Source organism: Pteropus vampyrus, unplaced genomic scaffold (genome assembly GCF_000151845.1).
Source record: "Pteropus vampyrus isolate Shadow unplaced genomic scaffold, Pvam_2.0 Scaffold165, whole genome shotgun sequence".
NCBI classification, from domain to species: Eukaryota; Metazoa; Chordata; class Mammalia; order Chiroptera; family Pteropodidae; genus Pteropus; species Pteropus vampyrus.
The window spans coordinates 199,001-213,741 of record NW_011888946.1 but is presented as its reverse complement, the minus strand read 5'-3'; the positions used below and the strand labels follow the sequence as shown (position 1 = coordinate 213,741).

The following is a 14,741-nucleotide window of genomic DNA, read 5'->3' as shown; positions in this document are numbered from 1 at the left end:
CACACACACACACACACACACACACACACACTCCTTTCCCCTCACATCAGCAGATTAGCCTTCCTATTTCTTTCATTTAAACTAATTTCTAAGGGAGTCTCAGAAATGTGCATGGTGGCAGAAGGTAGACAGCCTGGGATTAAAGATTTGCTAGAGATAGTCTCCTGGAAGATAAGCACCTTTGACTAGTGACATTTAATATGCTGCTTGTTCTCTTCAAAGTGCTTTGCCAGCATTACTCAGGTGATCCATTCAACACCTCTGGAAGATTGGTCAGCAAGATTACAAACTTTTTTTTAAGGTTGAGAACTTGGTGTTGTGACTTACTTAAGGTAGTTTAGACATCTTGAGCTAGATGTTGGTTCGTTAACACTCTCAGCTTCCACCCTGACCTTGATTCACCTTATTTTGTTGAAGTTGGTAGCTAAATTATCTTGAAATCAATCAGATTTGGAAATCAAAGGACCCAGCTTCATTGTGGTTTATATTCTAGTCTCAAATAGGTCTTAGGAGGTAATAAATAGTTGACTTCATGAAAACAAATACTTTAGGAAAAAAAGATCACTTTAGTAAGCTTTTAATTTTTATTTTGCTGCTTAAATCAGGTTTTCTTTTATAGAATACATTTTTTAAGTTGTACAACATGATGTTTTGATATGTGTATACATTGCGAAATGATTTTGGTAATCAAGCTAATTAACTTATCCCTCAGCTCCAATAGTTATCATTCATTTTATGTGGGGTGAGAATTCTTCAGATCTACTATCTTAGCAAATTTCAAGTATTTAATCCATTATTATTAATTATAGTCATGATGCTGTACATTAGGTTTCTAGAGTTCATTCATCTTACAACTGAAAGTTTATACCCTTTGATTAAAATCCCCTTTTCTCCCACACATCTCCCCACCCCAGCCCCTGGTAACCATCATTCTGTTCTCTTTTACTATGAATCAGACTTTTTTTTTTAAAGATGGAACTCATTTCTTAAAAGAATGTTCCTAAGTAGTTGTGCTGGATGTCCAAACAGACATACTGTCTATTTCGGTGGCAGTCCGCCATTTTTTTTGCTCAGTATCTGCTGTTGATCACAATAATTATACTATTAATATAGTACAGTACCTGCCACAACATTTTGTTAAATGGATCTTCTCATTTCATGCTTTCAGCCACATTATAGATTAGGTACTATCATGACCACTTTACAGACAAGGAGACTGGGGTTGAGAGGAGCATTTTGCTTGCCCAGTGACCCATTAGGTGACAGTAAGTGGCAGAGCTGAGAATAGAATTGAAGTCTGATGGCTGCTTGAACCCCGTTCTGCTGCTGACCATGAGCTGCAGTGCCACTCTAACAAACAAACGTGACAGACCTGAGTAAAGCATCTTCGCCACAGGAAGAGGTGTTGTTTAGATAAGTATCTGTCACAGCCAAAATACCGCAGTTGTTTGTTAATCCAGCAGAGACTGACGTCCCTGTGGTATGAGAAAACATGCTATCCTAAAAAGCTTCATAGAGGGCTGCAATGTTATATAAATTTAAGAAATAAACTATCTTCAAATGTAAAAACCTTGGAAGTATTAGGACTATTATTATCTGTTTTTGTTTGCATAGCAATTAATTTTCAAATCACTTGCATATTATTTGGGTCATTCCATTCTCACAGTGAATTTGAACAGCTGCTATTATCTACCCAATACCCTAATGCAGAAATGGAGGTTCAGTGAGTTGTTTTTTTTGTTTGTTTGTTTGTTTTTTGACTTGTCGTTCACTGGGCTATGAAACAATGCAGCCAAGTCATCTATTCTTTGTCTAAGAGAATTGGTACCAACATGGGTTCCCCTTGCCCTGGTCCTGTCAAGGCCACCAGTTAATCTGCAGGACCACCTGCTGCTGACTCCCAGGGGCAGCAGAGTTGGCAGAAAAGGACCTAACTGGTGCATTCAACACTGGTGGTTGACAGTCAACAGCCTGGAGAACTAATATTAAGAGTTAGATTTCTCTTTTCCTTGCAAATACTTTCTTGTCTCCTGCCTTTTTTCTTCCGTGCCTGGACATTTATTTCCAGACCTGGGCATTTGGGTGTGTCCTCATTTGTAAGGCCAGTGTGTACTTGCTCTCCTCTTTCCTCTGATGAATAGGGCTACTGAGAAACTATTTTTGGAAAGTATTAAGCTCTTAGAGACAGTGATATCATCATTACTCAGGCTTTGGACTCTGTTGAATAATGTGTGTTTTGATTTTAATTGTATCCTTGATATCACTTTTAAGATGAAAAATAGTGTGCTTGTTTGTGTCATTTTTGACATGGGAATATAAGGTCTTATTGTCAATGTGAATTTTTCCTTAATGTGGTGTTCCACTAAAGCCACCCAGTGCTGGGTATTGACCTGGTGTTGTCAAATGTTCAAAGTCTCTTTTCTGAACTTTAGTTTCCTCATCTGTAAAATGAGTATAATATTACCTCCCAGAGCTACTCAGTTCTGAGGATTCAAAGAAAAAAATGAAAAAGCCTAGGACATTCCTTGGCATTGAGTTGATACACAGTAAGTTGTGATAGTGCTGTTAACATAGAACTTTAAATGTTTTTGAGTCAATAAATAAGACTTGGGCATTTATAAGATGTGTCCTTGTAATCAAATGGGCTTTGTTGATTTGTTGTATATAACCGTGAAGGACCAGTACTGGCACTGAAATGGTTTTGTTTTTTCTACATTTTCCCCACAAATTATCACATTTTAACAAATGAGCTAATATAAATGAAAGTCCTTTGAAAAGTAGAAACTACTACACATATATGAGACATTATAATTTCAGGCCAACACTGGCATTGCTGCCAAATTTTTGATATATATTTTCATTTAATCTCCATATCAATTAATCCTCAATTTGAAAATGAGAAAACTGAGACTGAGAAAAGTGAAGAAACATGCCAAGGATCATAAAACCAGCAAGGAATGTTGGGCATCTTTAAAGGGACTTGTAATAAATAAAGAGAAGGGAAGGTCAAAGGAAAAGTTATTTCCTTTATTCCTGTTGGAGGCCAGGTTGAGGGCTGGCTTAGTATCTGAGTCCAGTGGGTCTGCTAACTGCTGTGAAGTTGGCAGATCCCTTCCTCAGTGGCCAGTATCACCATCGCACGGCAGGCATACCATTCACGGAGAAAGACTCAGGGCCGCAGAGGAGGATGTCTGCTTTCTGTGACTAAAAATCAGGCCTAAGAGAGTGGAAGTCGGATCTGAGCAGAGCTTTCCCAGCTTCCTTTCCCAATCCTACCACTCAGATAAATCATTCCACATTTCAAGGGCCAAAGGGAACATAAAGGGACAGGGAGAGGCCCACAGTTACACAATGGAGTTCCCTTTCCAAAATGGAAAACTTAGAGTGGGAAAGAAGTGTTCTCCATTAACAAGTGGCAGAGGCAATTTTCAAATCCAAGTCTGTGACTCAACTTCAAAGCCAAGTTTTTCCATTAAACCCTGGGAACACCCCTACTTGCTGTGGGAAACTCCAGCCGACTCTAGTTCATCTTTTTTAACCACCATCATATGTGATGTCCTATTTATCATTTTAAATAGCTATTTGTCCTGTAACCAAATAGAGGAAAAGCTTTTCATTGGTACCGTGATGCTACGCACAACATGTCAGAACATTTTGAAGTTCATGTTATTTACTAAAATTAGTAAACAGTTCAAAGTTCACATATCAATTTTAAATAAATGCTAATCTATAGAAATAAGTATTTGGAGACAGTAGTTTTAAAATGAAGTTACCAATTTATTCTCTTTCTATGAAAACGATAGGTTCAGTTGAATTGATTTACCTTGTGTTTAGATGGCTTCACTGTGGGATGTGCATTTGGTCTTTTTTTAGGTTATCGAAATTGTTAGGTCTGCCCATAAACCTAAGCAAAGCTGTATGGGGGGAAAAATAAAACAAATATTGGGACATATAGCTCATTGTTTTGAACAGGTGTATTTGTTCATTATACATTTGTTCATTTGTGTTATGACAAAGTTTCAGTGAGTGGCAGCATTGCGAGAGGAAGGGAGTTGGTAAGAACTTGAAGGGATGTGGAATCCCATTGTGCTGGCACACTCCAGCCTTGATAAATATTGTATGATGGCAGCGATATCTTTTTGTGTGATATAAGTCATTGTTTCAATAATTAATGTCGTCAAGTGCATGTTTCTAAGAGTACCAAAGGTAAATAATTTACTGTAATTACCAAAGAGGAGTGATATTATTTATTTATTAGAACTTTGAAAAAAAAATGGGTTATTTGTGGGAAGTAACCTCAAGGCCTTAGATGCAGGAATCATAATTTGCTAAAAAATAAAGGGTGCAGTACCAGCCACTTTATATTAAATATTTTGCCCTACGCTGAAGGTTGATTGGTTGGTTGGAGTCTCCAAAAGTTAGTAAAATTGGAAAATAAGGCCAGACTAAAATCAACACCTAATCTTTGGTTAACCTATGTAGAATTTGAGAACTTTCTGAAGTGATGTATTACTGTTTTGGGGTTCGACTTTGGTTCTGTGGACTCTTATTAACACCATTGATTGCACACCCATCCACTGAATGTGTCCTCTCTCAGTGGATGCAGAAAAAGCTGTGCCTCATTCATTTTTGCAATTTCCTAAGGTCTAGGTAGGATAGTGACTTGCACGTAAGTGGTCTACAATTTTTTTTTTTCAGTTTAGGGCTTTTTTTAATTTTGTAAATCACAGTAATTTTTTTAATTTAAGTTTTATTATTAAAGTTATACAAACAAAAAGCCATGCCATTTTACAAGACATTTATTAGGGAAAAAAGAATCCCCATGAATCCCCACATAAACCTTCAGCCCCCAATTTCTCCTCTACAGAGACAACTGCTTGGAGTACATTTTGATGACTATTATTATGTGCTTTCATGTCTCTAAATAATATGTATTTGTTGCTTCTTGTTGTCTTTTCCCCATTTCAGGAATTATTTTTTGACTTATCCAGGTTTTAGATGAAGCTTTAATTTTTTAAATACCTCTTCTCTCCCACATGCACATTCTTCCATCCCCCCTCCATTTTCCTGAAATGGTTGTGTTTTATTTTGGTTTTACCAGTATGTATTTAATGCTTCTATCATTATGCCTATAATAGAAATGTTATTCACAGATGTGAAGTATAATTTCGTTTTCTGTTCAGGACAATATTTTGCTTTCCCTAGAGTTTTTTCATTTGCTTGTTATTCTCTGTACATATCACTATTCCAATCTTCAACTCCTCCTCCCCAGCTGTACAAATCTCCTCTCAATATCTTCACACTCATTAGGTGTTTTATAAATTTCGTCTACTTAATTCATCTGTCTTAGAGCTTCCTTACTTGTCAAATTCCTTGTAGGCCCACTGCACAGATGTCCTTCTGTATCCTACTTCATTGTCACCATGAAAATTCCCTGTGTTTTTGTATTACACTCTATGTCTTCCTTCTTCTTGGTTTAGTCCTTCATTTTGGTGGAGTACATATTTCAACAGTTTCTTTTATGGAATACATTAGAAATATATTTTTTGAGGTTTCATACAACTGAGAATACTTCTATTCTTAATTCTTTTTTTTTTTATTTTTTTATTTTTGGCTTGGCTGATTATAGCACTTGAGTTGAAAATCATTTCCTCTCAGAACATTGAAAGAATTGCTCTGTTACCTTTAACTTCATTTTTTCTTAAAAGTCTGATGGAAGTCTGCCATCTGTAACCACTTTTCTTCTTTAAATTGGGAGAATCTTTCTTTGTCTCTAAGTTCTGAAAATGCATAATGATGTCCTATAGTGGGGTTTTTATTTATCTATAGTGCTAGTCACTCAGTAGGTCCTTTTACTCTGGGAACTCAAGTCTTCAGCTCCAGAAAATTTTCTTGAATTGTTTCTTTGATTTCTTTTCTATTTCACTATTTTTCTCTTTCTAGATTTTGATTTTTTTTTTTTTTTTTTTTAGAGAAGGCAGGAAGGTTTGAAATTCCTAAACTAATTCTCTGCTTTCTTATATGTTCTCTCCTATTTTTTTATTTTTAAAAGTATCCTCCTAATTTCTAGGCATTTTTTTAAAACTTTATTGCTGTCATACTTATTACTTTCTTTGAGTTCTGGCATTTACTGAAAGCAGGAAGCTTTCAGTAGGAAGCATATTTTTAGCAGGACAAAAATTGAGATTAATCTTATTTTTGGTCTGTGAGATATATCTTACATCAGATTTACAATATTCTTAGCCATTCTCTCCAGATATAGCTTCTGCCTTATTCTTCTCTTCTAAATTACACTTATGTTAAAAAATTTTCACTGTGTTCCACATGTCTCATACTTCTTCTGTATTTTCCATTATGTTTTTAAATCTAGCCTTCATTTTGTATATTTTTCCATTCATGCTTCCAATTCACTAACCTCATTTTCTATTGTGTCTAGTCAAGAACTGACATTGTATTTAGAACTGAATAAATGCCTATTTGTTTCTTATGTATATTCCAGTGTTCTGTCAAATATCCTTTTATTCTCTTTCCTCTCTTTTTCCCTATTTTCTTAAACATACTAATCATAGTTATTGTAAAGTTCTTATTAGCTTATTCAAAATGTGGGATGACCTGGGAGTCTGTTTATAGTATCTGAGTTGTTTGTTTGTTTGTTTTTTGTTTTCTGTTTTGTTCATGTGCTCTGGCCATGCTTGGCAATTTATCATTGCATGCTGGACATAATGTGTAAAAGAGTTGCAGACACGACACACCCAATGATTTGTATTCCTCCACAGAGGGTTCACCTCCCTTTGCTAGGCAAACAGAGTGGTGGCTGATTATTTAATACAATCAAGATTTTTCTGAAATGAGGCTCGTTTTGGTAAAGCTAAGATTTTGTCCTCTGGTTTGTCCCTGGCCCTTTAAGGTTCTTACTTGAAATTCTGTTGTGATCTTCAAGTCTCCTCTCTGAACAAGTCCCAAACTCTAAATCTTTTTCTCATGAAACTGCCAAAAAGTTCCATGTGCCTTTCAGAGATTTTTCCAGTTAACTTTTTAGCGTTATGCTCTGCACATCCCCAGAATTCTGCACATGTACTTAGTTCAAGGCCACCCAAATCACCAAAACTCCTTTGGTTTTTCTCTTCCGCAGAAGTAGCCCCTATAGGTACAAAGCCCAAATTCTGTCTACACTGGTAATTGACAAATGTCCCCACGTTAAAAATGGCAACACAATGTCAGCTCATCTCTTCAAGATCTTCCCCTCTCCAGAGTTCACCTCCTCTAGTTCATGCCTCGGCTGTTCTCTGCTGCTTTCAGAGATGATTTCCATATTTATCTAGTGTATTTGGTAACGGCTCTAGGCTACTGCCAGCTACTGTGCCTCACTTGGAAACAGAAGTCATCAAGACTGAATTTTTTATTTTGAGATTTGGAAAAGAATTTTACAATTGTTTGAGGATTAATCTGGAAATGTGTGGAAGTGCTTAAAATCATGGTAAAAATTGTTTCTGTGATATTCCACTTGCTATGCCAATTACTCAAAATGCTCTCTTAAAAGATTGAAATACCACAGCATATCATTGAATTTTATTTACTAATTCTTGAAATTTCAATGTAGACCTGTAATGGAGTGTATAAAAATTGTTTATTTTGAAAGTTAGACTATCTGGACTTATAGAGACATACAGGTATATTTTTAAGTGCAGAGAAACTGGTGTCTGGTGTGGGTTGTTGATGCAATGTATCATTTTATTTTTCAGCATCTAACATTCACAAGAGAATTTGATTCAGATTCTCTTAGACACTACAGCTGGGCTGCAGACACTTTGGACAATGTCAATCTTGTGTCAAGTCCTGTTCATTCTGGGTGAGTAACCTAAAAGTCACATTTCTTTGTCCTGTCAACATTGCATTTATTATTCGCATTTATAAATTCATATTGACAAGCTTCATAGGTTTGAAATATTGATATTCTATTGGACTTCATTAGTGAGTATATGTAACATATATTTGTAAATAGTAAATAGTTTCCTAAGCAAATCTAATCTATTTTTAGTAATAAAAGCACAGTGTTGGAAAGGAAGTTCATTGACGTTTTGGTGCCTAAAAACTGGCTATTTTGATATACTTCTAGGTCTTTAATTTTCCTTTTCAATAAAAAATAAATAGTGATTTCTCTTCATTTTACTTTATTCAAATGAAGTTTTTTTCTATCTGATTTTCCTTTCTAGAAAAAAATAATGATATATCTATTTCTATTAATTTACCTAACTGTTTGACTGTTCTTGTGCCTTGCTTTGAATAATAGAAGAATTTCACTCACTGAAGAATTTTACTGTTTAGTTTTTAAATAAGCAGTGATCTCTGGTATTCTTATTTTTTTTTCATATGATATAGGCCTTTCATTTGACAAATAATTGGTTTTGTCTGATTTTCCTTTAAAAAGAAAGTATGAACTTGAAACCTCCAGATCAACTTTGGTACCTGGAATTTGCATTCCTGGAATTAAATTATAATTAAGTTGTATTAAATTACCATTAGTAAAAAGGAAATGAATTTTAAAAGGAAAATAAAGAAATTCACTTTTAGAAAGTGAAGGAGCCAGTGTATGTATATGAGACAAGCTGTGCTATGGTAAGAACCACATCAAGCAGGCCCTTCACTGCTGCCACACTGGTTAGCAGAATTTGAGGTGTGCGGCTAAAGGGTGACTTGCTTTGACTACTGAATTGAAATCAATTTATTTTTAGATATTGGATTCTTCACCTGTAAGTAATTAAAACTTGGACTCACCGATGTCTATACAAAATTGAATAGAAATAATGCATCAAGATGGTGAAAATTTCAAAGTATTTTCACCTCCGAAATTGGCATATAGGCCATAAATTAGGACAAGGGCTGATTAATTCGAAGTTAAATAAATTAACAATAATTAACATTTGTGAAGTGCCTTGTGTGTTATATGAAGTCTTTTCTGCTGCTTTTAATTAAAATAAATTTTAATAGCTAACAGTTACGTAGTGTTTTTAATGTATGTGGCATTATGATAAATCTTTTACAGGTATTATCTTATTTAATATTTATGTGAACCTTAAAATGAAACTGTGAAAGAAGTTTTACCCATCTCTATTTTACAAAGTCTGAGATTCAGAGTAATTTGTAGGTTATTTAACATATTCTTATGGAATTGTAGTTTATAACACTACAATTCTGAAAAATTGTAATGTCATTCAGATGACAGTAATTTACATGAAAGTGCTTTATAAACTAAACCAGTGGTGGTTTTTGAGTCATTCATATTGTATTTCTTTAACTAAATTAGAAAAACTTAAATTATATTAATATTAATTTTCAAACTGCTGAAAATATTTTCATGAGTTATATTAGAGATATATAAATCTGAAATTGCAAAAGCAAAAAAGAAAATATCAGAGTCAAGAAGGAAAACATAAAATACTTGGGTTACATTGAGCGGTCAGACATATTGACAGTCAAGCTGGGTGAATTGCCACCATGTTACAAAGATCAAGAACTTTGTAACATGAACTTTGAACCCTCTGCATGGGAAAGAAAAGTACCAGGGTTTAATTTAGTAAACTAGGTTGAGGAAGCATAGGATAATACAATCAGAAATGAACTTTCTCATACTTGGAGAGACAGTAAAGTATTGAATATGCAGATCATCTCTCCTCCTTGAATTTATTGAAGGCAGTAGACATGTGCTGGAAAGCAAAACTGATGGCCTTTTTTTTAAGGGTTTATTAAAAAGGAAAATATATACTTGGTATATACTTGGAAATAGTTCACTAATTCCAGTTCTGTGGAGTAGCTCATACAGTCATTCAAGGCAAGTCTTTTTCCAGGTCGTCCCACAAATGCCAAATGCCTTGGTTTCATTTTCTGATGGTTTTTATTTTTCTTTGCTTATCATTGACATTTTCTGTTGCTTGCTTCTAATTATCTTACATTAATTTTTCCCATTTGCTTTCTAAATTATTTTGCAGCTATTCTTCTCCACTTCCTCAGTATGATTCAAGGTGATAACTTGTCCTTTATGTGAACCATCCTTTTTTGTATTTTTAATTTATGTGAATTTTTCCCGCAGTTAGATTGTGTCAATGTGTGTAGTGTATCCGCATTTGTCATCTCGCTGTTCCTAAAGCTAGAAATATTCATGTGTTAGTTTTAGGATCCTTTGTAGAATTCCCGCTTTAGTTTCAATATTAATAAGATAAAACAAATATGATTAAACATCACCTTTTAATTTGTTTCTGTAAGTTATATTGCATGGACTTTTATTTTGTACAGAATATGTTAAGAATGAGTTTAAAAAACAAATTACTATATTTCATAATGTTATTGAATAATAGAACCCATATCCTACGTAACATATATTCCCACCTTTCCTCAGTCTGTTGGCACTATAAAGTTGAAAACCCTAGAACAAGAAATGATTGGTAGTGAGCACCAGCTCTGCACTGGGTACTATGCAGAACACAGAAAGAGATTCTTCCTATTTGTCATTAAAATCTTCTAAGCCATGTTTTTTCCATTTCGTTCTTATATTCTTTGTAGCTGGGATTTTTTATATTGACACTGATTACCTTCTTACACTACCTTCAGACTGCTCAGCTATAAATGTTTTACATATATATATATTAGTGACCAAGCCTGACCTACGCAGTATCTAAGCACACTTAACAAAATAGTGATGTTCGTTGGTTCAATCAGTAAACATTTATTGTGTGTAGTAACTGTGCTTAGCTTTGTCAAGTAGTGAACAAGACAGACCGGATCTGAATTACTGTCTATATTATTGAAACTCAGCTGTTCGTTGTCAGGGCAAACATTGCTTATTCAGTGTAAACACTCCAGTATTTATTTATACTAATACGACTGAATTTTCAAACCCAGAGTTTATCTTGAATCATTTTAAAAATTTATTCTGTTACTATTATTCCCAGTCACACATTGGTTTTAACTACTCAGTGCTGGGAAAGATCAGATTTTGTCTTAGACTTCTTTATCATACTGCCATATCATCTTCATTACTGAGTAAAAGTATTTGTTAAACATGTATAATTATAAGAAAATGTAGGTAGGCTTCCCAGAGCAGGTGCAAGTAAGCCTTGTGTCACCTAGCACTGGAAACAATTCATGGGGACACTTAGACAAGCGAACGCATATCTTTGTTGTTGACTAGGGAGGAGTGTTTTTTAATTTTGTTTTGTTTTTGAGGAGGGCAGGCTCTTTCCCTCTTACTTTGAATATCATAGTGGTCTCAGTCTCTCAAAGTAGATATAATGTTATAAAATAATGAATTAATCCAGAGGAAAATGGCTAAATCCAAAATGAGCAAAAGGGTATGAAGTTGATTCTACCTCATTGTTGTTTCAGTTGTTTCTGAAAATTGTATTGGCTGAAAAATTATCCCCATGTTATGTCTCTCTTTATGGGGATGGAAAGTCAGTTTGCTTTGTTGAAGAGGTTTCTCTTCCGAAGTCAAAAGACTATTCTTTAAGAAATTGTTCACAGTACAGGACCTCCATGCAAGGTCCTAAAATCTATGTGCAGGATGTTAGAACTGTTTTTGATGATTAAACAGAAGAAGATTTTGATGGATGAGATTATTTTCCCCCCCAAAATACTTTAGTATTCAAACAATTTTCTAATCATCAACATTCGGTGCTGTTCCAGTAATAAGCATATTTTCACATGTGAAAATTAGAATGCCAAGATCCATGTTTCTGTTCCACTGTCTGATTTGCACTCTTACAGATGCTGGGCTCATTGGTTTATGTTCACCAGAGTGCTTTCCAACACTGTAATGATGGTGTGAAGACTCACGAAGCACTTTTTACCATGAGCTCATGATACCAAGGAATCAGGAATTGCAATATGCTGTTACCCTGATGTGATACAATTTCTTTACACTTGCACATCTACATTTTTATATTTTTCTCATTAGCTTTAATATAAAGGCCAATGACAGAATTATAGAGTTTAGAGACATTTTCTAAAAAGTCTAAGTTACCACTTCTATATTGCTGTACAAATAGTCAAATGTAAGTTATTTTAAATGGTTTTAAAGCCAGATTTATACTGAAAAGATTAAATCCTTCTCCATCAAAATTTCCTTAGCAAAACTAGTCATCTTCTGCTTTTATTATATTCTGCTTGGTGGTAGTAAAAATTTGAGTGTTGGTATGATTAAATATACATTCTATTTATGAGTTGTACATGTTAAGACATACCGTGGAGCTTCATCTTACTTAGGGAGATTCCATAGTCAGCAAATGGATAAACCATTTATTGTTAAAATGACTCTTCAGTATAGCTTAAACTACCCACAGAGACCACATACAGTGGTTTTGTTTTTTTGTTTTTAAATGCACGACAGTCCTTTAATAGTCAGTTTTTATCCAACTTTGAAACATTCACCATTCCTTCCATTTGAGTAGTTGACAAAGTGGTTGGCTTCTCTTAGGGGGCCATGTTCCACCAAAAGTAAGTTGTCGTGTTTCACTTTTTACCCAGTTCACAAGTTAAATGCATGTTTGATGTGACTCCACTGTATTTTCTTCCGATTTATTTTTTAAAGAGAGGAAATGATAGCTACATTGTCTGTCACTTTAAGCTTTAACATTTAATTTCAAAATCCACCACTGAGACAGTTTATTTCTGTCCTTGATTTGGCCTCTGATCTTCTCCCTGCAGGTTTCTGGTTAGCTTTATGGTGGACGCAAGAGGTGGCTCCATGAGAGGAAGCCGTCACCACGGGATGAGAATCATCATTCCACCACGCAAGTGTACGGCCCCCACCCGCATCACCTGCCGTTTGGTAAAGAGACATAAACTGGCCAACCCACCCCCCATGGTGGAAGGAGAGGGATTAGCCAGTAGGCTGGTAGAAATGGGTCCTGCAGGGGCACAATTTTTAGGGTAAGTTATCTTGCCAATTTTAATCTTGGCCTTCATAACCACATCTTTGATTTTCTTTACCCTTGTTAACTCAAGTAGTTAACTGTTATAACTACTTAGTTGGACCATTTTGATTGAGTATGCCTTTTGTGTAGTGTCAGAGGTCACAAAGCTGTATAATTCTGTGAAAAAGCTAGTAGGCTGATACTTCCTTAACTCAGTTTGCTGGTCAAAGCTTTTACTAACCAAGAAGCATGTTCTCTGCTCAGTGAGTGCACGAAACCTCAATAGTCCCTGTAGTAGTCAAGGCACCATTCTTAGGGAAAAAATACAGATGCTGGAATTATATCAACACATTGAATAAATGGCTACTTTGGGTACATGTCCTTTTAAAGATAATCGTTAAGGTAACAATCCATTGTGATATGGTATTTTATAAAAAAAAAATTCATTTTCTGAGGTGGCACTTGGGTGCAAATCAGGCAGGCTCTGTCGTGACTGACAGTTTGTTCACAATTTCCCCTTCTCGTTTCTCTTCCTGCTGCATGGATGTTATTCAGTAAACTGCATCTTCCTACCAATCCTCCCCCTGTAAATGAGGGTGAGAGCTTGGTTAGCCGAATCCTGCAGCTTGGGCCTCAAGGAACAAAATTTATTGGGTAGGATCTTCATAGACAAGATATAGAATGTCTACAATTCTTTTTCCATTTTCAATTTTTTTCTGTCATACCCATGGTCTTATTCTTGTCTTAAGTTTATTTTTACTGTTTCAGTTGTTAATGCTTTCAGGTGATGTGTGTCACTGAAAGGAAAAAAATCATAGTGGCTTGACTTAATGTAGCACCGCTACCTATCTTGTGCTTTCAAGCATGTGGAATTCACTGCAAGCATTCTGCTTTCATAACGTTGTGCTTTTGTAAACCTTTCTTTAATTTGAAATGTTTTGACTGAATATGATGGTTTTTAAGACATACTACAGTCTAATTTTAACCTAGTGTAGGAGAAGGCATTTGCAGGCTTCAGATCAACATTTGCTTTAAATGATGTGTGTGTGTGTGTGTGTGTGTGTGTGTGTGTGTGTGCACGTGCGCGTGCATACGTATGTATGTGTGTGGAGTTACATTTTTTTTTTAAAGTACTTAGGTGTACTGAGTAATTTTCTTGGGCTTTGAGAAGGAACAGTGATCAAAAAGCAAACTGATTTTGAAAAATGTCAGGAATAAAAGATATTTAAAGAAAACCAAATAGGCAGTAGATAGACTATTCTACTGTTTATTAAATTGTTTTGTTTCGTTTAAGCTAAAATGTGTTGGTATTTGTTGTTTGTTTGCTTGTCTATTTGATTGGCGTATTTGCCTTGGCAGTCTGCATGAAGAAACCTGTTATGAAAAGTTATGCTTGGCTTTCACCTTGGTCAGAGACCCTTGTTCATACCTTCTCTCCAGTCTCGTTAAATGTCATGCACAAAGCCTCCTTCCTTAAATATTTACAGAGACAGTATCTGATACATTAGCCTGCAAAGATTGTATCTAGTTCTCAAAATAAAAAAATTAAATGTCCGATCATCAGGTGTGATTAAAAACTACAGTAAATAATGTAACTCTGAAATTATTAACACTACTAGGAATAGTTGACTTTGTTTCGACCTATCATAAAATGAAAGCATTATAAAGAATTTTTCATCCTTAATTAGAATTAATTAGAACTGTTTTGCCAAAATAAAATGATTATATTTATCCTCCCTTTTTAAGCGAGCACATTTGTCATAAAACAAATAGTCATGTGTTTTTATTTATGTTATTTGATCATTACAATGACTATCCCTTTTTATGCTCTTA

The 14,741-nt window shown here is 34.9% G+C and overlaps 1 protein-coding gene across 1 annotated transcript in view; it reads left to right on the top strand.

Annotated features, from left to right (window-relative positions):
• ANK3 (ankyrin 3) overlaps positions 1 to 14,741 on the top strand; it is a 596,679-nt gene that overhangs the window by 512,056 nt on the left and 69,882 nt on the right. The window contains exons 27-28 of the mRNA XM_011370216.2: positions 7,743 to 7,849; positions 12,700 to 12,924. Of these exons, the coding sequence (XP_011368518.1) occupies positions 7,743 to 7,849; positions 12,700 to 12,924 (332 nt within the window). The remainder of the gene's footprint in view (positions 1 to 7,742; positions 7,850 to 12,699; positions 12,925 to 14,741) is intronic.